This window comes from Oreochromis niloticus, linkage group LG5, assembly GCF_001858045.2.
Source record: "Oreochromis niloticus isolate F11D_XX linkage group LG5, O_niloticus_UMD_NMBU, whole genome shotgun sequence".
NCBI classification, from domain to species: Eukaryota; Metazoa; Chordata; class Actinopteri; order Cichliformes; family Cichlidae; genus Oreochromis; species Oreochromis niloticus.
In genome coordinates, this window is record NC_031970.2 from 9,278,604 (window position 1) to 9,306,153 (window position 27,550).

Below are 27,550 nucleotides of genomic sequence, written 5' to 3' on the forward strand. Positions count from 1 at the left end.
CCCCCTTCGTTTTCCAGTGTAGTGCGTTGATTTCATACCAAAGTCATACTTAACATTCCACTTATACTGTCAAACCTCTGAGAAATATTAAGGAAAACAACAGCGCGCCAAAATATAACAAAGTTACTGAATTGACCAGTTTCCCCCACTGAGGAGAATAAGCTGACTGCCAGAATAAAAAGGTAAGTCTTCCACAAATGTTCCCTCTTTCTGTCCACAGCCTTTTTTTCTGGGGAGTTTTTTCATGCCGCTTGTCTCGGTGAAGTTTTCAGATCATTGTCATTTTTTACATTTTTCCGCGGAGCTCCCTGCGTTGGGAGGGAAGAAAACATTTGCAGTTTGATACTCTATTGTGTTTGACTTTCCCAGTGTGCATGGATATCTTTGACAGCCTATGTGCAATCATATTTCCACCGGTAGCCCGCTCATTGGCACATACTTTTACCTAAAAGAGAAAAAAAAAAAAGGAAAAAGGTTTTCTCGTTTGACAGAAGGAAATGGGAAAAACATGTTTGTTTTCTGTCTCGGACAGTTCATACCTGGATCCAACTCTTCCAGCCTTGCTCCTCAAGGAGAATCCAACAGTTTTACAGACAAGCACGGAGAGAGACGATTTGGACGAAAACGTTTTAGAGGAATACACAACATCAGCGTGATTTGGACCTCTGCATCACTAAGGTAAGACAGCTTCTTGATTAGGAAGCGAGGTTAAATAAATTCTGGAGGTCTTGTTGATGCTTCCTACATGGAATTACAAATACAGAGTAGTTTTCTTGATAACGCCTAAACAAACCAAGATTATCTCATATAAAAGTGTGTGTGTGTGTCAGCTCAGCTACGTCTGCTTTCGCTTTAGCTCTAGCCGGGCAGACTGTGAACAACATTGCAGTATGTTAATACATTTTTAAGACTAAATTTAAATCAAGCATTTTCTTCATCAAAACACTCACAAATTAATATGGATGATTTTATAATGGTTTGTATTGTATCAAAGTTTTAGATTAGCAAACCAAAGCTTTTTTTTCACTCACATCTGGAATTACATTTTAAAGTGAAATCTAAATTCATTTATGTACATGCACATTGAGGTGTACAAGACTATGTAGTGTAAACCACAGAATAAAAGTTGTTATAGAAAGTAAAGTACTGGAAAATAAAAGATTAAGTGGATTTTATCACCTTCTGAACACTGGACATATTTTTTGTTAAGACAATTTATTGTATTTTAAAATATGTAAACTTGAAAACTTTGGAAAATTATATATCTATCTATCTGTCTATCTGTTTAACTATCTGTCTATCTATGTAGTTCTTTGTTCTTGACTTTTTCAAACGTGGCATGTGATGATACACTGCAAAGTCCTTCTAAGTACATAATTCATAGGTGAGGATTTGAGATGCATGGATACGTAGCGAGCTAATTGTATAATTATATGAGTGCCACCTCAGGCTACACCTGCTATACAACTGTGTGTGGTTAGTGTAGACCTAGGCGAAAATAATATGCGTCCGTTTTGACAGAGCCAAACGTTGGCACCTCCTTTATCCTAAATTTGCGCGGTCATATGAACTGCACAGTTAAATCACTGACAGTCAACACGTTTGACTCAATGGCAGAATGTGGTCTGTCAGGTTGGTCGCTGTTAGCAGAATAACCTGTTAACGTCTGTTACTGTTTCCCCTGCAACATTTCCTAAAATTCAAGGCAAAAGGAAAGTGTTTCTTTTTCTTTTTTCTTTTAACATCATTGTCTTTCAAAAACACAGTTGTAAATTAAAGTATGACAATGATTTGGTGTAGCCCTTTAAGCCCGCTCTAAAGTCTTTTAAAGCAGAAGGATAATCGGCTATCAGATAGGGTGTCTCTTTTCTTGCTGTCATGTTAAGTCATGGTTGAGAAGCCAGATCTCCAGTTTGGGGCCTGCTTAAGACCTACATGTGGAAATGTTCTGAAATGAAACACCAACATGAACAACCAAACAATGTGCCCTTGGTAAATGAGACACGCCAAGATGCCTAATAATAGATTTTGATGCTGATGGGTAAATCTGGAGAGGATTAAGCATTCTGCTGTTCCATCAGATTCTCTTTCATTGTTTTCATGCAGCCTGAATACATCAGGCCTCCCACTGTACAATGTGGTCTTATTTTTTTTTTCCTTGAACATACTTTATATTTCTTAGCCGTTTTGGATTCCGCATTTACACTTTGTACTTGTGTAGGAGTTAAATTAGGGGAAGGTTTTATAGCTTTACCATGTCATGGAGGTCAATTAGATTACTTGTGGTAGTATTCCCTAAAAGTGGCTGTTTTCTCTCTTTTTTCATCCCCAGCTGTGTTCCTTCAGGCTGTTTATTAGAGGGAAGAGTTAATGAGCATGTGTTCTCTTCATTAGGGTGAAACAAATCAATCCCCTTATGTTTTTGATTTTTTTTTTTTAAATATGCTTAATCAGAAACTGTAGCTACTATAGGTATTTCAAATTATTTGTGGTGTTGGGCTAATTCCAGTGGTGAAGTGCATCCCATGTTTGCACTGCAGAGAGTTTACTTTGGATGCAGGTCTGTTGACCGTTTGTCAGTAGCAGCTTCACCCGTTTGTGTCAAACCCACAGAAGACCAGCTAATGAGCTTTTGCCCATTTGTGCAGACATTGGTCGCTTTTTAGCACCAGCTCCAGAAGTTCTCGTCCAAATGGTAGACACTTATGCCTCTGTCAACCCAGACCTGAACAAATACCACTTATGTCTGTGCGGTGAGGACACAAAGAGAAAAGCCTGCAGCTCTCAGCAGAAAGGCATTAATGATGATCTGGATTACAATATGCAGTTTGACACTGTCAGCTAGTAACGGCTGGACTGAGCTACTTGTTGGAGTCACAGAGCCAAAGAAGAAAGTGTAAAAATCTTTCAAAATAGAATTCACTTTGAAAGTCCTCAGTAATGCAATTTATCAACATTTTATTCACATTAATTCACTGCACATGTTTACATATCTTCCAAACCATGAGGTTTTAACAGATAAGCTTTCTGGCCTCCTCTTCAGACCACTAAGGGGAGGAGCTGGGGAGTGGCTGAGAACAGAATACTCTTTGTGTCAGTTGTCCCCAAGTTGCTAAAGGTTTTAGTTGTTCTTCCTCTGGCAACCAATTGTTAGCAATGTTCCACATTTCTTTACTCGAAAGAAGAAGAACTCAGAAAGAAATGTTATTTGTGACAATGTCTGTCTCCTCCCTAGCCTCCATTGTAAATAACAGGCTTACACTTTATGAAGCTGTGTGTGTGTGTGTGTGTGTGTGTGTGTGTGTGTGTGTGTGTGTGTGTGGCCTGTGTCGCACTGGAGCTCCAGTGACCCAAGGGCACTCATGTGAAACTCCTTTAATCCCTCTGCTCAGTGTTTTGGGTTGGGGGATGATCTCCCTCTGCAGCACAGTTCATTTTAGTTGCTCCTAATATAAAACATCACAGGTGTAGTCGTTTTTAGGCTGATTAGACTTTTGTCTTCGACAGAAGAACAAGTTTAACCTTTAGGTGCGCTTTTTATGTAAGATTGGAGGGGTTTTTTTCCTCGTGATACAGCTCGTATACAGCTCTGTCACAGCCGTGGCTGCTTTTAAATGCCTTGTGCCACAATTTATACGGTTGCATGAATTATTGGCTGGTGCATTCTGCTGCAAAGTTATGCATGTCTTAAAGGTTTCACAGATTATGGCTTTAAACCGCTCCTCTCACCACAAAATGACCAATCCAGGCTAGAATGGCTTCTCTGCTACGTTCCCCAGAAAATTTCCGATTAAAATGCTGATTCAGGCTGTAAAGAAAAAAAAAAAAAGAAAAGCTCTCTGGCTTTCTCGCCCTGTTTTGTGTCAGTCTTTCCCTCTTCAGCTGGATTAGGCTTAAATCTCTGAACGTGTCACAGTTCAAGGTAGACCAAATAGCCAGCAGCATCCAGTGTTAAAATAGACCAACAAATGAATGAATCAGGCCTTATGTTCATGCTGTGCCTTGACGTGTGATACTCATTTATCCGCCTGAGACTCTGTGACTCATTTAGGAAACCAGCCACCTCTTTTTGCCTCCATGCAGCATGTTAGTCGGTTTCCATGCTATGTGAAATGATTAAAAGAAAGCAATAAATAATAGTCATTTCTCTTCATTTTCATGGTGTAAATAATCGAGGAATGTGTGCCAGACTCTTCCAGCTCAGATTGCTTTCTTTCTGCGTGCAAGACGTTATTCTGAGCCTTATTGTTTTCCTCGGGCATGCAGCTGGTATCAAACTGCAAATGTCTGACTTGACAGAGTGTGCATATGGTATGTGTGTGTTCATGTGTTTGTCTTAACTTTTCCCTCTGCCTTTCTCTCTGTCTCTTGCCGTGTGAGCTGTTGGCCGTCCAGCCCTCCTCTCACTCTCAGCTCTGATTGTTTCCTGAGTGCCGTGCCAGATAGGAAGTAGGAGGAAGTTATTGGAGGAGCTGGAGAGAATTTATTAGGGCCAAACACAGACACAGAAGGGAGAGGGGAAGGTGGTGACTCTGATTTTTTTTTCTTCTTTTTTCGGGTTTTTTTTTTTTTTTGAAGATGGGGCTCGTGCTTTCATGAGTCTTAAAAAGGCAGTGGTGCCTTCAGCAAACGCAGAGAGCACACAGCCTGACACTTGTGCCAGCTCATCACCTTAGATTTATCTCCTAAATGAAGGAGGAGTGCTGCAGTTAAACATGTGCATATGTGTGTTCTGTGTCAGGAGGAATAAGGCCATGTTTCTAGCTCTTGTCAGAGAGCAGCTTTCCTGGCCCGGAACCTAAAATGTTTTCTTTATCTGTAATCTGACCTTACAGAGCAGCTGCTCCTTCTGCCGCCAAGACCTGTTGTTTCCCCTGTTAAATGTGTGTGTGTGTGTGTGTGTGTGTGTGTGTGTGTGTGTGTGTGTGTGTGTGTGTTTGTGAGACTGTTGGTGTGTGTGGTGGGGGTCTCACTTTGAACGAGAGCACTGACCCTACAGCTGTGAGCACCCTTCAACCTTAACAAGATGTGTGCTTCTCTAATGTGGAGGAGTTTGGGTCTGTGATTTGTAACTGTGTATACACGAGTTCAGTGGAGGTGCGTTTTACTCCCAGCTAAGCGGGGGGGCTTATGTCTGCCAGTAGGGGCCTGTTCTTTGCCAACAAGTGTCCCAACTCTTACAGCAACTAAACAAAGACTTCATTTATAACGACAGGAACAAATCTTGTAGTGTACAGATGGAAGAATATACAATCTGACTTTGAGCAATGACAGAGAGACATGCAAACACAACAGTCTTGATGGATCAACAGTGGAAGAGACAGATTTGAAGGAAATCTGTTAACAATCTGCTTTGGGACATGAGTCAGTAGAACTGAGTCATGGGGTGTACAGAGATGTGAACAGATGAAGGAAGCTGATCCTTTCATGGTGCTTTGTTTGTGCTTTATCTGAAAAAACCCCAATAATAATACAAACGATATGCACTACCCCAAGTGGCCAAATAAATCAGATGTACTAACATTACAGCCAAAATAGGTTTTTGCATCCTGGTATTCAGCTAGTGAGGTTTATAAATAACTCAATTCTATAAAAAATTATGGCTGACACACTGAAACCAAATCCTAAAGCAAATGTGCGTGTTGCATTACATACACCTTCATTTTGATAAGGCATATAGAATTTCTTGTTTCAAAAAATAAAAGGAAAACACCTGTAAAGATATATTGCAAATATACCTAATGGCTCTGTCAGATATCTTGTTTATAACCTTGGCTCCAACTGTGTCTTCTTCTGTTTCAGTCCTGTGGACCAGGTTCAACTTTTTAATAGTTGCTGTTAAAGGCTTAAATACCATAATGGCAAAAAAGGATGATTTCTGTACCAACGTATTAGAGATCACAGAATTCATGTTATATTTATTTCAGGTGTTTTTAAAATTTTAAACGAGTTACATTTACAAGGTTGTGTTTTCTACCTTAAATTCAGAGTCGGAGTAATCAGAGTAGTTGATGGTTTTATTATTAAAGCTTCTAGTGTATTACTATGATCCATCCTGTCTGGTCTTTACTGCTTAAAAAAATGCAGTAAAGAAATTAAGAATTTATTTTTATAACAGTTTTTTTCAACTTTCAACAGAAAATGTATTTGCTGCATTGACTTCATTCTCCATCTAAGCCTTGTTACTGGCATTTAATTTCATTTTTATTTAAATAATTATTTTGAAAAAGTAAAAATAAAACCTTGTAAAATATTTTTATAATGGGCTGTCAGGATGTGTCCATTGTTGAAGTCGGTGGGCCCAGGACTCTTAGGCTGACCCACAATGCTGTAGACTATTTAGAAAAGATGCATATAGCCCTCTGTCACATCCCTAAATTTAACAGAAAACAAAGAAAAAAAAAAGATTTGGCTCCTGTACTGCTGTGAAGAAGGGTTGGCTTAGCTAGACAGACCAAAATATTTTTTGTATATGGCTATAAACAAGTAATTTCCGTGGCTGAATGTTAGCATAGGGGTCTATGGGGTCTGATGATCTTTAGGAGCCAGCCTCAAGTGGCCGTTAGAAGAACTGAAGCTGTTGGCTTCATTTTTTTAAGTTGTGGTTTTGTTTTTTGGGAGGCCTTTTTGTGACACATGTAACCTGGGCATTGAAATAATAGTTTCCCTTATTGCTATACAGCAGAAGCTTAAAACTTAACTTTGCACTTGTAAGCTATTGGACACATACTGTGCCCTTGTTGTACTTACACTGCTGTCCTAGCTCAGTGGGCTCACATGGCTCTCATGGTGGGATGTTTAGTCTCTGCTAAAATGTATTACTATGATCCATCCTGTCTGGTCTTAAACGTCTTCGAGGTTCGACAGATGTTCTTTTCCCACCGCTGGACTCGAGAGGAGATGTTGCCGTCAGGCCATAAAAATCAGACATGACAGAGAAAGTTTGACTCAAGGTCTTGCCTCACTGTAGTCTTTGAATTCCGCTGCGTAAGTAGAAACCCATCTGGTTGGTCCATTTGAGAGACCCAAGATGATATCATGTTCAGTGGAAGATAAAACTGAGGAATAACAGACAACATAAAAAAATGTGTCAGCTCTGCCTTTTCTGTTTGACTAAATGTTATCCTACCAACTGCTGAATGCCAAGACACCTATTTCGTTTTTACTGAGAGAAACAGAATCTGTTTTCCGGCCTGTAGGTGTTTGTAAGTGATTTCCTCCTTTCTGTGTGACTGATGGATTCCCTTTCCTGATTAAGGCCATGTTGAAAACTTTCCTCAATTTGACCAAGCAAGCCAGCTGAGAGTGACTCAGTAGAATTTCTGGAATTTATTGGTACATTTTACCACACACAGCCCTGTCTCAGAAGAAGGTAAACTCAAAGCAGTGCCAACAAACTCCAGTCAGTTCGTAGATGGAGCCGGAGCAGAGATAAGCCGATTGTTGAAAACAGAATGTAATGTGATCGCTGGATTCAGGACTGGGAAAATGGGTAGAGGGATTCTGGTGCATGAATGGTGCTGTTTCAATGACTGTGCAAGCCGCATAGCTTTGCAGTGTTATTTACATTCCTGCTGCACATTGGAATTCTGTAGCATGTTGGTCTCAGAGTCCCATGGCTTGACTCCCAGACAGAGGGAGGGGAGGTGTGTCCCTGATTTTTATGTAAAATGTGAGAGCAGTGTGTCATCCAACCAGGACACATTAAAAAAAAGTGTTTCCATCTGGCAAAAGCTCTAAAAGTCTTATACACAGTTTTGTACATGGGAGCTGCTGGTTATTATCAGTATCAGTTCCATAACAGTTTCTCAATTGTGCTATGAAATGTCAGCAAATTAAAATGAGCCAAAGTGTGTCACAATTGTCTAAGCTGAATGGAAAAGAAACAGAAATCACCCTTATAAGATTTATGTTTCATACTATGGTTTACTCATGAAAGTGACCACTGTCTCATTTTTGTCTCACACAACATAATTGATTCATTCTTAAGTAAAATGTTATATTAGGCCATGATATTAAAATGGCGAGCTTGCCATCCAAACAGCTCTGACCTATTATCGGCATAGGACCTTTTGATGATAGCCCTGCAGTTACTGGTACTAGGACAGAAGTAGGTGATCCTTTAGGACATATGGGGTGCAAGTGGTACCTCCATGGATCAGGCTTGTGCAACATGCAGATGCTTACTGGATTGGGATCTGGAAATTTAGAGGTCTGGTAAAAGGCACGAGCACTTTATTGCTTTCCTTGAACTGCTCCTGCCACACTGCAAGGTGCGTTTTCCTGCTAGAGGAGGCTGCTGCTGTTGGGAGTGCCATTTCAGTTAAGGCTGTGTTTTGGTGTGCCAAACCAGAATGATGTCATTAACTTTACTTTGTATTTAATTTCAAGCCCAAAACATTAAGGATATTCCTTTTTTAATCTCATGTAACAGGAAAAAGAACAGTAAATTATTCGAGTAGAGAATGGGGAACTGAGGATTTTCTATCACCTTTGCTTCACAAGTACTTATTGCTCATTGAACATGCTCATACAGTTAATGCCACTCAACATCAGTCAACTGATTTCTCTTTTCTATCAACACTGAGGACTGTTCATATTTTAATCATTGCAAGTTGTTACTATGTTGTGGAGTATCTCACCCAAACTGGCTCGAAGGGACATTGCAGTGCATTGGTGAGAGATCTTCTAATTTAATCAGTATGTTAATTACAACTGCTTTACTGGTATGTTGGGAGTAAATCATGTTGGACAACTAAATCCCAAACCTCCTCATCCTGACTCATTTAATTGGAGCTCTCTACAAGTATGAAACTAGCTGTTGCGTTTGAGTCCATAAAACTGTCTGTCCAAGTTTTATCATGAAGTCAGGGCCATTGTCCTGACTTAAATCCTGTGACTCCACTCGGAGATGTATTGAAAAATTGCTCCACTGACAATGCCCTCCCTCTAGTCTGAGCTCTGAGCGTCACAAAGTGGGAGCGTGTTCACTGCTGATGTTGCATTCCAGCTGGAACAATCCCACTGTTTTCCAGACTCCAAAGTGGACGCCTAAATTGGACCCCCTTCCCCCTCCAAAGTCCCCCCTAGTTCCCCCCCCATACACACCCCTTTTCCCCCTCTGCTCTCAAACCTACCATCCAAACCACCCACCCACCACCCACTCCTCCTCCCATACATGCATCCCCTGGTCTCCTGTCCTTATTTGGGTAAAGACGTTCTGAGTGCTCGTTGGAGGGGAGGGAGGGGAGGGCGCTGGGTTGACACAAGGGAGGCAGGAGGAGAAACAGTGAGCACTCGCAGCCCTTTCTTAATAAGGACATGTCTGGAATTCAGGCCCCTCTCTTAGTGAAGAGCTTCTCTTTTGCAGCACCTCACTTGAACACGCTCTTGTGAGCACTTGGAAGCTCCATTGAGGTCGTCGGATCTGCTGTTACACTGAGCGCTGTTTGCGGCTCTTCACAGCTCACAGTGCAGAGGAGGTTTGCAGTGTTTTCTCTGCTATAATTGGAGATAAACAACAGAGCAGCCACCTCTCCCTCCACGCCTCCCTAACTGTGCCATCAGCCTATGATTACGGTCTCGGCTTTACTGAGGCCGTTACCCCGCAACACCTGCACACTCATTAATGACATACTTTGAAAGACATCTTCACACCAAGCTATATGACCAGCATGTGCTATACTTGAGATTGAGACAGACGTGTATTGAAGATTACATTATTGTTTATAGAAGTGGACCTTTTGTGCTGGTTTAGTTTTTAATTTGTTACGATGCGGACAGCGTGACAACAAAGTCAAACCACACTGGCGAAACTCTTGTGGTTGTTTCAGTCTGCTCAAACATTTTATGGTTTTAGCTTCTAAAATGTAAAGATGTGATGCTAGAATATGCCATGTATTATAGTAGATTGATTATTTTAGGGTTTTGAGATGTTGGTGAAATAAAACATTGCACTTGAAATCATCATATTTGGCTGTTGGAAACCATAACGAGCATTTTCCAATTTCTTAATTTATCTGCCCACATTACATCGTAGGCCCAAGCTTTTTTTATTGTTGGTTTGTTTGCCACTTCTTGTTTTGTTTCTTGTGCAAAACGTAAGAAATCATCACTTTTTAGAAGTTAAAACCAGATTTTTTTCTTTTCTACATAAGTAATTAAATGGCAATTTATAGTTTATGAAATGGTTTTACACAAGTCAGTGCAGGGCTTTCTAATTGTTTACTTGCACACATTTTTGATTCTTATTTATCGGTAAAGTATCACAATTTTTTCCCCCCACAAATTGGCTAGATAGATTATAATTAAACTAACCCCAACTCTAGCAGTCACTGGGAGCAGTCCAGCCCAGTGATTCGTGAGGACTGAGATCATTTGAGCTGTTGATGAGTGCTCAGTTTCAGTGTTGAGTTTTAACACCGTGACCCTGTCTCAAAGGGTCCACCGTAACCAGGACCCTCTCAGCTAAAATTAGCAGCTTGACTTGTGGATATTTCTCAAACTCTCGCTTTGGTTCAGTGTCATCCATAAAATTAATGTTGCATGTTGCTTGTGGTAGAATTTCACTGCAGGAACAGTATTGCCATACTCTATTCACCTTTGATCTTTTGTAATTCCTTTTAAATGATGATGGGAAGGGAATGAAAGCATCACTAATCCTTCGCCTCTGCTTTTCACCATCAGACATTTTGTTATAGCTACAGTAATTGTAAAGTGTGTGTGTTGTTCTACGTACTGCTGAAATGCATGGAAAAAGAAAGCCTAGGAGAGATTCCTGTACTCATGAATGATGGATTTGATACATTATAGTGTATGTATAGTATTTATTTTACATTTTATATTTAAGTTTCTTCTTGTTAAAAGGGAGTTTATTCTCCCTTGTCTCATCAAATTCCTCGTAGTGTGTTGTACCGTTGTATCCATTTGTGAAGTTGTAGATTCTTTACCTTGCAATATAGAGAGGATGTTATAAATGTCTTGGCTGTAAAACTGCCATTACAAACAGGGGTTTATTCACTATCGTTACTAATTGATATTTTCACCTGAGAATAGAAATGTTATGGGTTGATTTTTATGCTGTTATGATATCCTGCATTTCTAGACCTCGTAAAATAATGGTCAGTAATGAAAAAAAAGAACTGGCTGGGTCTGTATTTATCCATTATACTTTATTTTTGTCAGTATCTGCAGAAATGCTGAAGCAGAAACATAAGCATCCTGGGAGGATAATGGTTACCTCATAGACTTCCATTTTAGAAACAATACAATGCTGAAAAGGCAGCTTGAAAAATGCTTAAGAGCCATGCCTGCAGTCAGCCATAAGCCAACCACACTGGAACACAGTTCCCAGACCACAAGAATTCTTTGAGGCCAGCACTGATTAGTGAGGTCTTTAAACTTCGTTTTATGGAATATCTTGAATTCATTTGGCCATTTCAGAGACATAAAATCAAGGAAATTATCATAATGATTACGGGTTGCATTGTTTATTCTTGCAAATTTAATGACTGCAATAAAAAAAAAACGTCAAAGAAGGTAGTGGCTGTATAGATGAACAACATTCCTTTTTCAAGGAGATCTTCTTTGCAGCAAGTCAAATGTTTCCAGTTGTGAGGATTTCTAAGAAAAAAAGACAAATTTGAGATTTGAGTCAAATTTGAGTTGTCTTAGATATAACTGAATTGATTGAGTTTTACTAGATATGTCCTCAAGGTTATCTGGTGTCTGTTCATAGAAGGCATCAAGTCAAAATTTGTTTTTTTGAAGCTCAGCAGTGTTGCTTCATAAGCTCTAAGAACAATGGAAGACAGTTGTTCACTCCTGACCCGTTTGCCTGCTGCTTAGCACATATCACAGCGTGTCCATCAAATTCATGAAACTCCCCCATCCAGTTCAAGCAGTACTTCCACAAACCGACCCCCGCACAAAAATAAGACAATTTTATGTTGGACTTTTTATGTGTGTTGCCAGATGATGTCACATGGCCTGTACTTTGGCTTAATTTGGATATTTAAGTGTAAAGCTGGGACCAGCATGGATGTCATTGTGTAAATAACGTGTTTGATCTTGCTAAAAGATCAAACTTTTTCTACTATGGCAACATCTGTAAATTCTACTAGGTGAGGTTTTACTGGAGAAAAATATATAATAATAGTAATAGGAACTGAAGTGAAACATTGTGCTTCACTGATTTGTTTTATATTCTTTTTTGGCAACAAATAAGGCTTAAATTATGGCTTTGGCAAAACAGACAATACTTTTTCAATGAGCGTTTCCAAATAATGCTGGACGAACGATAAACTGTTTCTACATTTCCTCAGACCCTTTAACTTGCTGTTTGGGTGAAAAACACTGTTGGGTTGTGCTCTGGTGATGATCATAAAAATTGTGATCAGTATGGGACTTTTAAAAACGTTTATGCAACTTTATTCAACAGATCACCTACAGATCCTTTGATACCGGGGCTCAGGGTTGGGCCCAGGGGGAGCCGCCACAATTGCGTCCAACGAGTGGAGTGCCAACGGTAGCCCAGAAGATGGGCTGGACGGGGACAATGAAGACAAGACCATGGACGGGGATGCCGAGGGCGTGTGGTCCCCAGACATTGAGCAGAGCTTCCAGGAGGCCCTCGCCATCTACCCTCCCTGTGGAAGGAGGAAAATCATCTTGTCAGATGAGGGAAAGATGTATGGTGAGTTCACTGGATAACTGCCAGAGAAACAAAAGAACAACAATTACATGGAAATCCACTCCATAATGAATGCACGAAAATGAGAAAAACATTCATTCCACAGAGACTTGTGGCTAAAAGAAAACAAACACTGGCAATACTTTCCTGAAAAGAAATGAGAAGAATACTTTTCTTCTTTTTGCACTCAAAACTTCGCTACAGAATGTTTTCTTTCCACTCAGAGCGCTCTTTAACAAGTCTGTACCTGTTGTGCTGTGACCCAGGGGCAGGTTCTTCCAGTCGTACCAGCACTCTCAGAGCTGGTTATTGCTGTCCTGAGAGCAAATCGGCTGCTCTCCCATTGATTTACACCTGTCTTTTTCTTCAGAGTGTTTTTATGGCTTGATTTTTTTTCCTCTACTATTTCACAACCTGTCCTTCTCCACAGTACGTTGTCAGACACAACTTCTTTGTCTTCTTTTTATCTCTGAACAACATCTTATGTACTTTTTTATCTTAAACACACTGGTATCACTGGGAGAATTTTGCCTGTAGGTAACCGGTTAAAGCCGGTTTTCGGGAGAACTGTTGCGTTTGATGCAGGATGGCTCAGTTAAATTAGCAATAATTAGCCCAGCATGAATCGAGACTCAGAACAAAAACATCACATTGGCCTGCTGTTCTGCCGAAAAGTTTAAACATCCATATGGTTTCGGAATAGTTGCGCTGTTTCCTGCAGCGTGTCCATTAAATTGCAGGTGTTGAGCCCCTAATGTCCTGAAACGCTCCAGATGGATATGTTGGCAAGGCCTTCCGTAGAATCACTCGCATGCAGGTGTGGGAAATTTAACACACTTGTCTTTGATTATTTTGATCGCATTCTCCCATTCCTAATGTCGAGACTGTTTTCTTAATGAGATTTTATTATTTTATCTTGGAAATGTAGCTGAAGAGCCATAAATGTTGAATGCGAGAAATCAAGCCATTTTTTTTTTTTACATTTGTACTTGCTGTGCCCTTGCAGTGATATTTTTTTTAGCATTGTAACTCAGCCCCCTTGTGCTTGGTAAGAATTTCCTGCCCTTTAATTAATGTCCATCAAGGCTCTAAAAGTTTAAACTTATTGTAGCTTCAGTGCAACCATAAAAACCATCAATCATGGCCATCAAAATGTCAGAGGGACTGTGTATCTTAGAAGCATCGGTGTTTGTTTTTAAAGCACTGCTTTTTGTGTGGCTTTTATTTGCTTGACGTCAGATAGGATTCTTTTGGTGTGATTCAACCAAGATGGAATCTTATCCTCATTTGTTCAACAGATTCGGATATTCAAGGACAAGCACATACCTGAGATTACTCAGCCACTGCTGCAGCTTCTGTTGTTACTCTCAACCTGCCTTAAGGAACAAAGTAGTCATGAAACGCGTAGTGGATTAAATGATTAGTCAAAACTTAATTAAAGTTTTGTTTGCGTAGATGAATTTCTAATAATTAGTTTGTTTATCAAATATTTCTGACACACTGCTTTTTCTTTTGGATAATTTTAAATGGAATATTTTATGGTTTTGCTGATTAATTTAACATTTTATGGCATTAAATACGGTCACAGATTAATCCGTCCCCAAAAAGGAACGTTTTAGCATGGATTTAACAAACTAATGACATATATGTATATTGTAAATAATGTAGTTCAGTTTGCTCTCACTATGTGATGGCACAAATTATCCCAAAGATCAAAATTTTTATGCAGGTGTCTGTCGCACAGGATACACCTATGCTGATACACTTATGACAGGTTAGTACTGGCTGACAACAATATTGGTTGGGTTTTATCCAATGCGATTTAGTTTTATATGAGGTAAATCAAAAAACATCTATCAACTTTTTATTTTGGCAGATTTGAATATCATCCTTAAACATATACATGTGATATAATGGGATATAATGGGAAAAATATTGTGCCATATTTCTGCTAGGTGCCAGAGCTAGTTTAGAACATGCTTTGACTTTTGCGCACACATAAACTTTTGAAGCATTTTCAAATTTACCCAAGTAATGTTTTAGTCCACTTCAGCTGTGCAGTGTTGTTTCTTCACTTCCATACATTTGTCATGAGAACGCCAACAGAGAAGCAGGCTTTGCACAAACCTGCCCCCTCAGCAACAAACTGTCAAGACCCCTTTTAGAAGCCCTTTTTTTTTTTCTAGAGCACTAAACACCCTCTCCTTTTACAATAAGTCATCTGAGGCTCTGCTGGGAGAGCCAAGGAATGCCCCCAGAAGAAGCCTTCTCACAAGGTGATTACCTCAGACATCTAAAAGCTGCCCTGACGTGAGGTTAGGGGAATGTTAACGATTGCACTGTATGTAAGACTGTCTACCTTGCAGTCTCAGACTCCAATGGCCTCCAAAAGCAGGCAAGTCATCCCTCCCATTGGGAATTCCACTTTTTCGGCCAGGATTTTTATTTGCTGGGAAACCTTTGCAAATTTCCATTAGCAAGAAAAGACTACTTTATACTCATGTGGTCACTGCTCCAAAAACCAGTCTAGACTTCCCAGTACCATTTCCAGTCACTTACATAGCTCAGGGGTGACAAAAAGTTCAAATAAGCCCCCAAAAAAGTTTTATTAAATCATGTGTTGACAATCAGATTCATTATGTTAAAAAGTAAAAATATTATATATATATAGCTTTATAAAACTTTCATAACTTTCTGGAATTTGTCAAAACCGGCAAGAGTCTAGTTTAAAGTACACCTTTAAACAACTCAAAATAGCCTCTTCTTACTATATTGTATTGTATTGTTGTTAAGTTGGTTTTGATCATACGTAGTGCAACAGAAGTGATTGTAACAGTTTGTAAGAGGTAAAAGGAAATTAATTAATGCCAATAATAGAATGTATAGGGGCATTTTTAAAAGAAAGCGTGGCACACACAATTTCCCCCTTGCACAACCATGTACTTAAAAGCAGATGAGTAAATGGTTCTGATTTGGATTTAAGGTTTTCTGTGTAAACTGGTGTTTTAGCAGCTGCAGGGCACCTTAAAGTCATTCTCCAAGGACAGTGTCTGAAAGAGAAAAAAATATTGCTCAGAAACGACACATTGCCACTAAAGTTTTATTACCTTAAGTTGTTATTATTTAATTAATTGGCTTAATAAGGAAGTAAAATACAATACACTAAAATACAGTAAAATTGATAAGATTTACTTGGTTTTACTATAGCCAGTGGGTGGTCAGTTTAGCTTAGCATAAAGACAGAAAAAAATCACAAATTATTGTTTCTTTATTGAATTATATCTGCCCAAACCCATAAGTTCCAGAAATGTATAAACACCTATGAGGCTGGTTATGTTTTAGACTCAGAGGTCACTGTCTCAAGGTCAAGTAGCTAATTCATGCCCCTATAAAAGCAAACTTTAATGGGTTTTATGACCCCCATACTTGACTTTTAATTTCAGTCAAACCTTTTGGTTGCTTTTTCAGATCGTTTGTTCGAGTAAAGGAACTCAGTTGTTACAGGTAAAGATTATCGTCTGCATCTTTTCAGATTAACGAAAAACAAAACATTTAAACAACAGTCAGGACCTTAATTCTTGGTAAAATGAAATGGTTGGCTCACGGCACACAGTAAATTTAGAGGAAGTGTCGTTAGAAGATGGAAAAAATGTTGCCTGTCTTGTTTGGCCTTGGGGCTGTGCTGACATGTTGTTCACCTGCGTTTTCTGGCCTCAACAGGTGTGTCAAACCCAAAGCACACACCTTTTTCTCTTTTAGACCTGCAGCTGTCACTACTAAAGAGCACTCTGGGTAATAAAAGTAGAGAAAGATTTGAGTGCTAAACAGGGGTTTATGTCTGTTCCTACTTTGGTGGACCAATGTGGAATTGCCAGCAGGTTCAGTGCATGTGCACAACTGTGACAAAACACAGTATGTATGTGGACATATATAAGAAAAAGAAAAGGGGGCGGGGCACGTGGGTGGGGTGGGGGGGCAGCTTTGGTTTGTAATGATGACTGAGCAGCCATGTAGCTTCTCTGTCAGTTACTCACTGAGATGTAAGGAATGTTTTCAGTCATGGCTGAGCAGTATGTTAGCAATTTTGGATTACCTCAGTGTTATGACAAGGTAGGAGAGAAGATAATAAGGGCGTATAAAAGGTTCTGGGGGTGGGGGTTATGGGGAGTGAAGAGAGAGTACCTTTTGGCTCACTATCTTGGTGTGTAAGTGGAAAATTCCAGCAGTAATGTAGTATAAGAAAAAGATAGGCGTGTCTTGTCAATGAAGAGGTTAAGAATGGCAGCCTGCGGCGATCTGAGTGGGTGTTGAGCAATCAACAAAAAAGTCATAAGCAGTTCAAAAGCGGAAAGAGAGATGGAAAGACCAAATGTAGAGAAAATAGAGGACAATGAGACTTTGCATACCACTGTACAAGAGTGTGTCTGTGTTTTTGTAAGCACCTGTCATGATCCCCTGCAGTCCGTGCTACTCCCGCTCTGATCCCCCTGACCGTGTCAAATCTGAGCAGATGTTGCTACCACGGGTGCGGATTGAAGACGCAGTAATTCTCTGTTGCTTTTTTTTTTAATGTCTTACAGTTTTAAGGAAGCAGTATCCTCAAAAACTATCAACTAATCTAACCGGTCTTTCTGGGTATTTTTTCTAAAGAAGAACTTGCTGAAGTATTAATTAGCACAAAACAGCTACTGGTGTACACTGTTGCTACTGCTTTGACGTTTTTAAATAATTAATGACTGAATTATTTTGTTAATGTATTTTCGGATCATATGACAACTACTGCCTCCATATATTTTTATAGTCAGGAACTCCCCCTATCACTGATGCAGAGCCTTTTTATTCCTGCTTCAAATAAGGGTGGGGGATCACCTCGTACAGCCCCCCCCCCCCCCCCCCCCCCCCTTTTTTTGGCTTAAAATCACTATCCACAATATGAATCCCAACTTTTCTTACCTGTGTCTAGATGTAATCTAGTTACAACTGGGCTATAATGTTGACTTGTTCAGTTCGTACCCATTTAAGGAGGTTGGCAATATAAAGTTAAAATAAACAAACAAACAGAAAGGAAAAGAAAAGAAAGTCACTTCCTTATGAGTTGTAATTAACATCTTTAAAGGATGTCATGCTTTTCATTTCAGATGGTTGACATAATTCCTGGTACTACCTTTAGTTGTTCAGGACTTCCCCTGCAAGCTTTTCCAGTATGAATCAACTGCTGTGCATTTGAAAAAAAGAAGGAAAAACTCTTTACAAAATAAGTTACACCTCCAAGGTCCACAAAATGAAGACTTGGTTCTCAGCACCCTAACTAAAGAACTTCACTGTCCAACAGGTGAAAGGTTATTATGTACCACACAATTCAGAGCCATTACTGTGCTTATCACTGCGGGAAGTTTCAAAAATCTTTACATCTCGACATCACCATAACAGAAAGTTGAGTTTTATTCAACCTCTTTGTAGTCCGTAAAGTGTGCGAGTTACACCTCATCCACATCTTTCAAGTTCGTATCTTTCTTGGTCAAGCCTGTAGCACCAAGTTAATTTCAGTACACAGTAATGTGCAGTGAGATATCGGTGATATTCATATCAGAACTGTGGGGTTGTTGTTGCTGCATTGCTTTTTCCCCAGCTGAAGCGATTGAGAGTGACAGTTGGGTGGGGGTTGATGTCATTGTTCTTTCTTTGCCACACTCTGTTGGGATGGTCGGCAGCAGGTGCGGCCGTCTGCTGACTGCGGGGTCACACTGTGCTGTTGTTTTGGGAAATGGGCTACTTTACTGCCAGGTGGCAGTTGCTGGCAGAGACAGTTATGGCTTTGTGTTTCCTGCAAGAGTTACTGCCCTTCTCAGCTGCCCTTTTGCCCCTTACCCCATCCTGATGGCCTTCACTCCAGCTCTAACCCCTGCTTCTCCCAGGGCTGGGAGTGCATATGAACATATGTGTATTCACCCGAGTTCTGGCTGTGTTCACGGGCCCAGGCCAATCAGACTGGCTAGCACAGATGTGACAGGCTTAGAGGAATGCTAGGAATGCGGAGGCGCTGAAGCGGGTGTGTCCATCCTTGGCCTGGGGCAAAAGGGGAGGGACTACCTCAGTATCGGCAGACAGTTCAGCTCTGCTTTGCTGGCCGACTGCCGGACTGACTGGTTGGCTTGTACGGTGAGTGCTGCAAGCCTACTGGAGATGGCCTGCAGTACTTTTATGGTAATTGCACTAACCATGGCCTTCTGGAGGCCAAGTGCTAAAGAGTGTGTGAAAAAAAACAGGACTTGTTTCTGCTGCTATTATGTGTCTGGAAAGCTGTTGAACATCTAGACACACAGTCTTTTGTTTGTTCATGAAGGCGCATCTTGACCAATTTTGTTGGTGTAAATTTATGTCAGCAAGTTTAGCAGTGTTAAGGCCATTATTCATAATGATACGGCAGTTCAGCCTCTCCCTCTGGCCCGATTTTCGGCCACAGAAACCTAATAAGCGTGACTTGGCAGAGAAGATAACTGAAAGCACTGATGGACTGATTTTCCACTGAGACAACATAATAACACTTTTTGCACTTCTCATACTCCAAAGATGATTTTTGCATGACCACAGCTGCAGTTTGTTGAAAAGGTATGGCTTGATGAATCACATGCGCAGCACTGAGTGCATAGAGGACCGTGAAAGCCCGAAATAGAATTCTGTTCTCTGCACAACCTGTTTGTGCAGAATGTCGAGTGTAGATGTTATGGCATGAAAAAAAAAAACAAAACGCAGTTCTGTTTTTAAGTACTCTTTGTAATTAAGCTTCAGGGCCATGTGAGCAGAATTTAAGGAGGTGTGAAACAAGCTAGTGAAAACCCAGGGGTGAAACAAATAAATGTACTATTTGCTAATTTGCTTAAAAAAATCTCACTATAGGAAACAGAGGTGTCTCCTGTGGCTCCTGACAAATATTCTGAGCTTTGAGAAATGCCACACTACTTTTCTTTTGACATGAGATCAAGACTTGAGAAGAGTGCCACCTTCTGTCCAATTTTGGATATTGCAAGTAATCTCCAAATGTTGAATGATTTCTTTCAATCTATCTGCCAGTTTGTGTGTCGTCATATTAAATGTGACTCTGGAGACACCTGCTGTTTGTCTGTCTGTGCTTAGTGTAATCCAATTACCATCCTGTAAAATAAGCTCCCACTATTTTTTTGTCTCTCTTTCACAGGTCGCAATGAATTAATAGCGAGGTACATCAAGCTGAGAACAGGCAAAACCCGGACAAGAAAACAGGTAATCAAGTTTTTTACAACTTTAATGTTTGGGTCCAGCTACTGACAGGGCCACGTAGAAAAAATCCATCATCAAAACAGCTGTTTTTTTAAAATAGAGTCTCGTGGCTTCCTTAAAAAAAGTGGATTATGAGTTCTTCAGAGGACAAGTCTGGTTTTAAAATTTACTTTATTATCATTGTTGTTATTATTGTTGTTGTTATTATTATTATTATTAACAATTGATTTGATTTTGGACAAAAACAGTATAGACCACAAATGATCAAACTGAAACATTAAACAAATACCTTTTGTCTTCATAAATAAACCTTTAACTTATCATTTTTATTAATTAGTTCATTCAATTAACTGTCTAGACTTTAATATGAAAAATAACTGGCCTTATCCTTTAAATCCACTTTCTTATTTTATGTGTAGATTTCTTAATGTGTGTCATGATCCTGTAAAAGGGGTGTGTGTGTGTGTGTGTGTGTGTCAGCACTTGCATAGATGTGTGGCCTGTGTGCATGGATCTGCATGTTATTTTTATGCTCAAACGCTGTTTCACACCCCTTTAGGTGTCTAGTCACATACAGGTGTTAGCACGGAAGAAAGTTCGTGAATACCAGGCGGGTATAAAGGTAGGTGCTGCCAGCCTGCCTCCCGGCAACACTGACTGGGCGTCTCTTTCCTCTTTGGTTACGGCTTCTCTCTTTCTTCTCTTCTCTCTCTGTCTCCTTTCTTCTTTCCTCCTCTTGGCTATTTTTCTGTGCAGGTTTCTAGCCACTTGCAGGTTCTCGCCCGGAGAAAATCTCGCGAGATCCAGTCAAAGCTAAAGGTATGCGCTTCACTGCGGCCTGTGGGGCTGGTAAATGCTTGGCTTGGCACTAACCTGCTACTTTGTGAATATATTTATCAGTCCTTGCTTTGGCATGAGGTGTACTCTGGCTGCATAAGTAGATGCAAGCTTGCCACATGCATTATTGTTTAACAGTTAAACTTTAGAAATCGTTATAATATTGCATCTGTGCCATGGATACAATGCACCGACAGAGAGCGTTTTTACTATGATTTTGAGCTGTAGGAATGCATTTAATCTCATCCTCTGAATTATTCTATCTCATCCTATAGCCTCTACTTGAAATGAATGCTGCACAAGCTGATAAAATTTGAGTGAAAGGTCATTTAGCTGCATGTTGCTCCAGCTATGTATCTTTCCTTTGTGCCAGTCATGCTGCTGCATCACACTGTACTCTTCTGAGACCTTTTCTTTCCCTAAAACTGTCTCTGACATCCTGAGCTCCTAGAGTGTGCTTCTTTGTAATGCCTTTTGTAAAAGTCAACATAGAAAAATAATCCTCCATTGTAATCTTGTGCCTCCTTTTGACTTTTCTCAAACTTCGTAAATCCTCTTTCAACTCTTTATGCTTTTTGTTGTTTTTTGCATTTTCACATATGAGTAAAAAACTATATCCAGACACTACTTAATACTAAAGATACTGTGATCTTTTGAATCCTAACCTAAACCTAAACTTGAATTAACACAGACTAATCTGGGGCAAAATGGCATTCATAGCAGGGATGTTTTGTTTAAAAAAAACAGAAGAAAAAACCGTGTAGTCTCATTTTGTCAGTGGTGACACCCTATATTCAGCGCAGAACACCCAACGGTGGCTAGTATTCTAAATTAAAAAGAAGTAGATGCATCAAGCATCACCTCTCATAAATTTTGACCTGATTTCTGAGCTGTCTACAAACTCCTAGGTTATGTTGAATACAAAGACCCCATTTAAAATGAGATGTGTTTTTCTGATTACACTGACTTTTCATGGTGAAATCTTCACCCTGTTCCTCCCTTGTTTGTCTACAAGTTCACCGCTAACCTTACAGGTCTCACAGAGGTCACTTTATTAGTCCTTCCAATTCCAATTCCAATTCTCACATGAATATTTTAATTAAAAAATAATACACTTTTAAAATTACTGTCTTGTTTGGACAAGACATAAAAGATCAAGGAACCCACTCTCTGTTTGAAAACGTTAACATGGAATAATTAGAATTTATAAGAATAAAGATTGTTTTCTTCTGTTGTGACACGAAAGCATTAGATACCCTATTCAGTCTCATTCCTTCTGTGTCCATGTAAGAAAAAAAATCATAATCAATTTAATACACTTTACACCAAGCCCATTAAACATTTACTTAACTTGTTAATTAACTACTGATTATATGTTTAGTTCGGTTGTTTGGATTTATAATGCATCATGAGTGCATTTTTGATAGGTGCAAGGATTGATAAGGTCAATTTTACTTTTTGCCTTGGCTTTGAAACGTTAACACCCAGAGGTAGAGGGCAGCTATGACGGACTCTGAGTTTATCCAACTCAAAGTTCTAGAAACAAAAAAAGGAAAAAAAAAAGTTTTCCAAGCCACTCTTTGAAGTGAAGTGTACACCTGAAGTGTAACAGCTGCAAATGTCTACCCGCTGTACATCTCATATGTTGCACAGCAATAAGTATTAAGTAACAAGTTTTAAGGATTTAACTTCCTTGAGATTTTATATCTGCTGAGTTATCGAAATAAAAAAAAATAATCCTATGTTTTGAATTGCACTCAGATTTTATATCCTCTTTAAAAAAAAATCAAATTCATTCTTTCCTCAATGAAACAATGAATTGGCTTCGTGTTTCCCCACATATTTACAACAACTTGAAATTGTTAGTTATTCATTATTTTCACAATACAAACAAAATCAAATATGGACCTGGATTTGAACACTCAGATTTATACATATGCCCACCAAAAAAAGATAGATTAACCTCAACATAGCTTTGAGAATTGAACAGTACTAATGGTTTCTCTCTTTTTTGATTCAGGCGATGAATTTGGTAAGTGAATTTGACTTGTGCAATATGCTTCCCTCCTCCCCTTTGTTTGGCAGCAACACTGCACTGTCCCTTTGCTATGGCCCTCTGCTGGCATGGCGCCCCAACCCATTGCAATCCCGCAATGAAGCAATGCTTCAAAAACAGCCACGCTTTGAGCACAGTACTGCTCCACATCCTGCTACAATAGTTTAATATCCTCCAACCGCCGCCAAAAGTCAGAGTCCTGCTTGCTTGGCATAAGGTGTCGTTCTTTGATTCGGGTTCTCACTTCTGAGGCGTATTTCTTTAAATTGCAAAGTCACATTTTGGTGGCTAAATTGCTTTTTGCCATTAGAAAAAGAGAAAAATAGTACATTTCAAAAATTTGAATTGACGTGTTTGTAGTGGAGAAACAATGTATACTTTCAAAATAATGATAATTAAAACAAATAGACACCAATTGGCTGCATTTGGATCATTTTTATGCTACGTTTCAAGTCTCTCATAGTAAATTTTAATCTAAATTCTCCATGTGTACTCTTGCAACTTGAATCTCTTTATTCTGTTTTCCTGTGGTGAGCCTTATAACACACTGACCTTGATTTTTTTCTGTACTTCTCTTTGCTTCCTTCTGAAAGCTGCTCTTTCAAACAAACATCTTCAGAACAATGTTGTATTGATACCTTGCAATAGATTGAATGTTGAGCTAAGCTAATGTTAACTTTATTTAGAAAAGACTTATTAATCATTTATGAAACATACACAAACAGTGTCATTGTTTTGTATTATCATTAGGATAGCATACTGCATTGGATTAAGCCGAGGTTAGGCTGCCACCTTGTGGCTGACTCCTCTCGTTTCTCTCTGTCAACCTGCAGGATCAGGCATCTAAGGACAAAGCCCTGCAGAACATGGCAGCGCTGTCATCTGCCCAGATCGTCTCTCCGAGTATAATAAATAAACATCTTCCACCACTGCCTCCGGCCCCGTATCCACCAGCCAGAGTGAGACCGCTGTTCAATTTTTGGCAATTAAAAGGCATTAATGTTTTTCATTGCAGTTTGAAGTGATTCAAATGGGCACTGACTTTTATTTTCTTCTTTACTCTGCAGTTCTGGCCTGCTCAAATCCCAGGACAGCCTGGACCTTCTCAGGAGTAAGTAAACCCCTGTACTGAACGCACAGGAACTTTGTGGTATCACGGTATTCTTTCTGAAGTAAGACGTTGGTGATAGAGATAAGTAAAAGCATGAATAAGTAAATGATGAGGTTAGGTTTAATATCAGGTGGGTATTGCAGGGAATGTTTAATGAATAACGTTTTTGTACACCAGGCTGGTTCTAGATTTCAACCCGGGAAGGACTCCTGGGCTTGGCCGCACCAGCCATGCGTAAGTTCCCCCTAGCCAAGGTTCAACTCTGAGCACAAAGCAGTACTAACTCTTCTACACTGCATTGTATGTTTTCTGCACTGATGTAAACCACCATCACCACCACCAGGCAATAGACTGCTTCAGATTTTATTAAGAAAACAGGAATGTGGTAGATGAATCCTTGTAGTGTTTGATGATTTGTGTTCACAAAAAAAATTGTATGCATTTTTATGAATTTGTCAGCAAAAGCACAGTCAAATGATGCTGTTTTGCATCACTACTAAGCAATGAAGCAGGTGGACTTACGCCTAGCTGGTGCAGCAACACATGCTTACACTGATACACTAACAATTCTGCATAACTGAGGTATCCGCGAGTCACAAAACTCTGGTATTGGAGTCTTTTTCTTACTTTCATTCATTATTTTTCAGTATCAAACCATTTGCACAGCCCCCATACTCGAGCCTACCAGGTTCTGTAAACCAACCTATACCAAGTAAGTTTGAACAAAATAAATCAATAAATGGAAACCTGAAAAGGTAAATGCGTGTGATATATTAATGCTTATTCGTATGTGTTTGCATACATGAAGATTATGAGCCCTTGGCGCCACCTCCTGCTCCAGCCGCTACTGCAGTGCCAGTCTGGCAGGATCGGACCATTGCCTCCTCTAAGTTGAGGCTGCTGGAGTACTCAGCCTTCATGGAGGTCCAGAGGGACCCAGACAATGTGAGTTAAATATGGTCTGCACCATATCCCAACCAAACAGCTTGTGAGTAATAAGAACTTGTTTAAAAGTGTAGTGGCATTAATACATTTGAGCCCATTTCCATTGTCCTGATAGTTTACATCACTCTCTCTCTAATGCTGATGTTTGAGGGCTGTGTTTTAGTTGTTTTTTTGTTCATGCTCCCTGTACTAAATCAAGTCCTATAGCCAACGTTTATCATCTGCTCTGTCTCTATCCAATATAGTACAGCAAACACCTGTTTGTCCACATTGGACAAACCAATCCCTCCTACAGCGATCCGCTCCTTGAGGCTGTGGACATTCGGCAGATCTACGACAAGTTCCCTGAGAAGAAGGGTGGGCTCAAAGAGCTTTATGAGAAAGGGCCCCAGAATGCTTTCTTCCTTGTAAAGTTCTGGGTATGTTGTTATTATAATCGACACTTAATATTATCATGCCTCTGTTTTCTACTATTGGAAATTGTGCAAACTGCTTCTTTTTCTTACAATACCAGGGTACATGTAGTGATAAATTACATGATTTCAAGATAAGAGGCAATGTATTTCATAGAATGTTGCTTCATTTATACTGCATTTGTCTTTGGTTAATAAATGTTCTTTTGAATAACTTACATCCCACATCTTCATTTATTTATTTATTTATGCAATTTAAAGTTGATGTCATGTGAGGGCCTTTTGTCATGATGACATGTGTGCACTCTGCAGGCTGATCTGAACAGCAGCGGTATGCCAGACGGTCCAGGTTCATTCTACGGTGTCAGCAGTCAATACAGCAGCATTGAGAACATGACGATCACGGTTTCAACCAAAGTCTGCTCATTTGGCAAGCAGGTTGTCGAAAAAGTAGAGGTACGCCGGTGCATTAACTGAGTCTTTTCTGAGACGTGTCTTTTATATTATATGCACATTGTTGTCTGTTCTTTACTCGCCTGTGTGTGTTGCAGACAGAGTACGCCCGCCTAGAGGGAGGAAAGTGTGTTTACAGGATCCACCGCTCTCCTATGTGCGAGTACATGATCAACTTTATCCACAAACTGAAACACTTACCTGAAAAATACATGATGAACAGTGTTCTTGAAAACTTCACTATCCTACAGGTAAAATACAGTGAATTATAGCTGTTTAGTTCAACATTTAACATTCCATTTATGCTTAATCTCCCCATTAAGACCAGTTTATCGGTTGATATTAGCTGTTTTCTGTTTATTCATTTCTAAATGGACTGTTCTTCTCCTCAGGTGGTGACGAATCGCGACACACAGGAAACCTTGCTCTGTATAGCATTTGTTTTTGAGGTTTCCACGAGTGAACACGGGGCTCAGTATCACGTCTACAGACTTGTTAAAGACTAACAGCTCTTCAGGGAGGTTTTGGAAAAGCCACACAATAAAGTGTGACACAGTCTCTCTTTAACCAGCTCAACAATCCAGGAGAAATTATGAAAACATTCAAAGCAATGCTAGATCGAACTAACATGGACACATTTTATGCTTTAAAAAAGTATCCAAGGAAAAAAAAGAGCGAATCTCAACATGCCAGCACGCAAAGAAATTTTGAAGAATTGAGGACAAGTTATTTTCCATGTGTTTAAACATGATTTAGATGAAGTGGGTCACTTTTGCAAAGGTAATCGATGGAGCTTGAAATGTTTTATCGAGGGGATGAGAATGTGTTTAGGGTTGAAAAGACTCTTAAAGTATCCAAGGGAACACACTCTGAGCAACAAGAGAAGTGTAAATAGCATTGAAAAAGTAGAGAGAAAATTACCATGGAAGTGGAGCCAAGTTGTGTTTAGGTGTTTAGGAAACCAAGTGCCTTTTTCTCCAAAGATTATGATTGCCTGCCACTTCGGATTGCCTTATTTTTACTACCTCTTGTTTTTAAATGAAAAGAAAATATTCATACAGGTATTTTGGAAAACAAATGTGGAAAGAAACCTCAGATCAACATCTTTTGGGGCAGTTCTTGTATTCAGGCACGCAGAGGAGTGGGATAACTAATTCTGATGAGGTCTATGTTACAAAAAAACAAAAAAAACATCCCAGGTTTTACAGTCCAAGTGTACAGGGAGAAGGTCAATTGTGTTGCCATGTTATTAAGGTTCTTTTTTTATACATATATTATTACACAATTTTAAAAAAATCAGGTCTTACAAGCATCTATCTATAACTGATTTTGACACTAGGGATGTCTTGAACCTTTGCTTTCCTGACATAAACCCAGGGCTTTGCCTTACTTATGAGATGCCCTGTTATTTCTCTCTGTTTGAAGACGTGTGCTCAGTTGCACTTAAAAGATTAAGAAGGGGGGAGTGCAGCAACACAGTGCTTATTTTCTGCCTTGAGGTATGTAGCGTTACTGAATAAAATGAATTGTTTCTGTACTGTGAGTAAGTGGATGCTAAAGGAATATGTGTTACATAGGAGTATTTGGGGGGTGGGGGGGGTCTTCATATTTGTGATCAGCTAAACTCAGCACAGAGACCATGGTTAAAGCAGAGAGAAGTTAACCACTGTTTCTTTTGTTTAAAAAAGAGACTGTATGCTGTGAAGTTGGTACATTTGCTTCACTCCTCTCTGTAACTTGTGGAGAAGCTGCATTCATTAATTAAAACACTTTTTGATATTTAAGAC

The 27,550-nt window shown here is 39.6% G+C and overlaps 1 protein-coding gene across 9 annotated transcripts; it reads left to right on the plus strand.

Annotated features, from left to right (window-relative positions):
- tead3b (TEA domain family member 3 b) lies at positions 1–27,337 on the plus strand. 9 transcript variants are annotated; one of them, XM_025907107.1, is made up of 16 exons: positions 1–182; positions 533–678; positions 12,440–12,694; positions 19,887–19,951; positions 20,508–20,570; positions 20,705–20,767; positions 22,806–22,817; positions 23,675–23,800; positions 23,909–23,952; positions 24,130–24,186; positions 24,600–24,664; positions 24,761–24,897; positions 25,143–25,316; positions 25,623–25,766; positions 25,862–26,014; positions 26,156–27,337. In XM_025907107.1, the coding sequence occupies exons 3-16, from the start codon at positions 12,571–12,573 to the stop codon at positions 26,267–26,269; spliced, it is 1,341 nt and encodes a 446-aa protein (XP_025762892.1). In that variant the 5' UTR covers positions 1–182; positions 533–678; positions 12,440–12,570; the 3' UTR covers positions 26,270–27,337. The 9 variants fall into 9 exon arrangements, with proteins under 9 accessions (XP_025762892.1, XP_025762894.1, XP_025762893.1 ...); XM_025907109.1 differs by lacking the exon at positions 24,130–24,186; XM_025907108.1 differs by lacking the exon at positions 22,806–22,817.
- Positions 27,338–27,550: the final 213 nt, after the last annotated feature.

What these genes read in the sequence shown, in the direction of transcription:
- tead3b (XM_025907107.1), top strand. Translation starts at nt 12,571, where the DNA reads ATGGACGGGGATGCCGAGGGCGTGTGGTCCCCAGACATTGAGCAGAGC. An exon ending in AGATGAGGGAAAGATGTATG is followed by an intron (nt 12,695 to 19,886) that starts GTGAGTTCACTG and finishes TCTCTTTCACAG; the next exon opens with GTCGCAATGAATTAATAGCG. An exon ending in AAACCCGGACAAGAAAACAG is followed by an intron (nt 19,952 to 20,507) that starts GTAATCAAGTTT and finishes ACACCCCTTTAG; the next exon opens with GTGTCTAGTCACATACAGGT.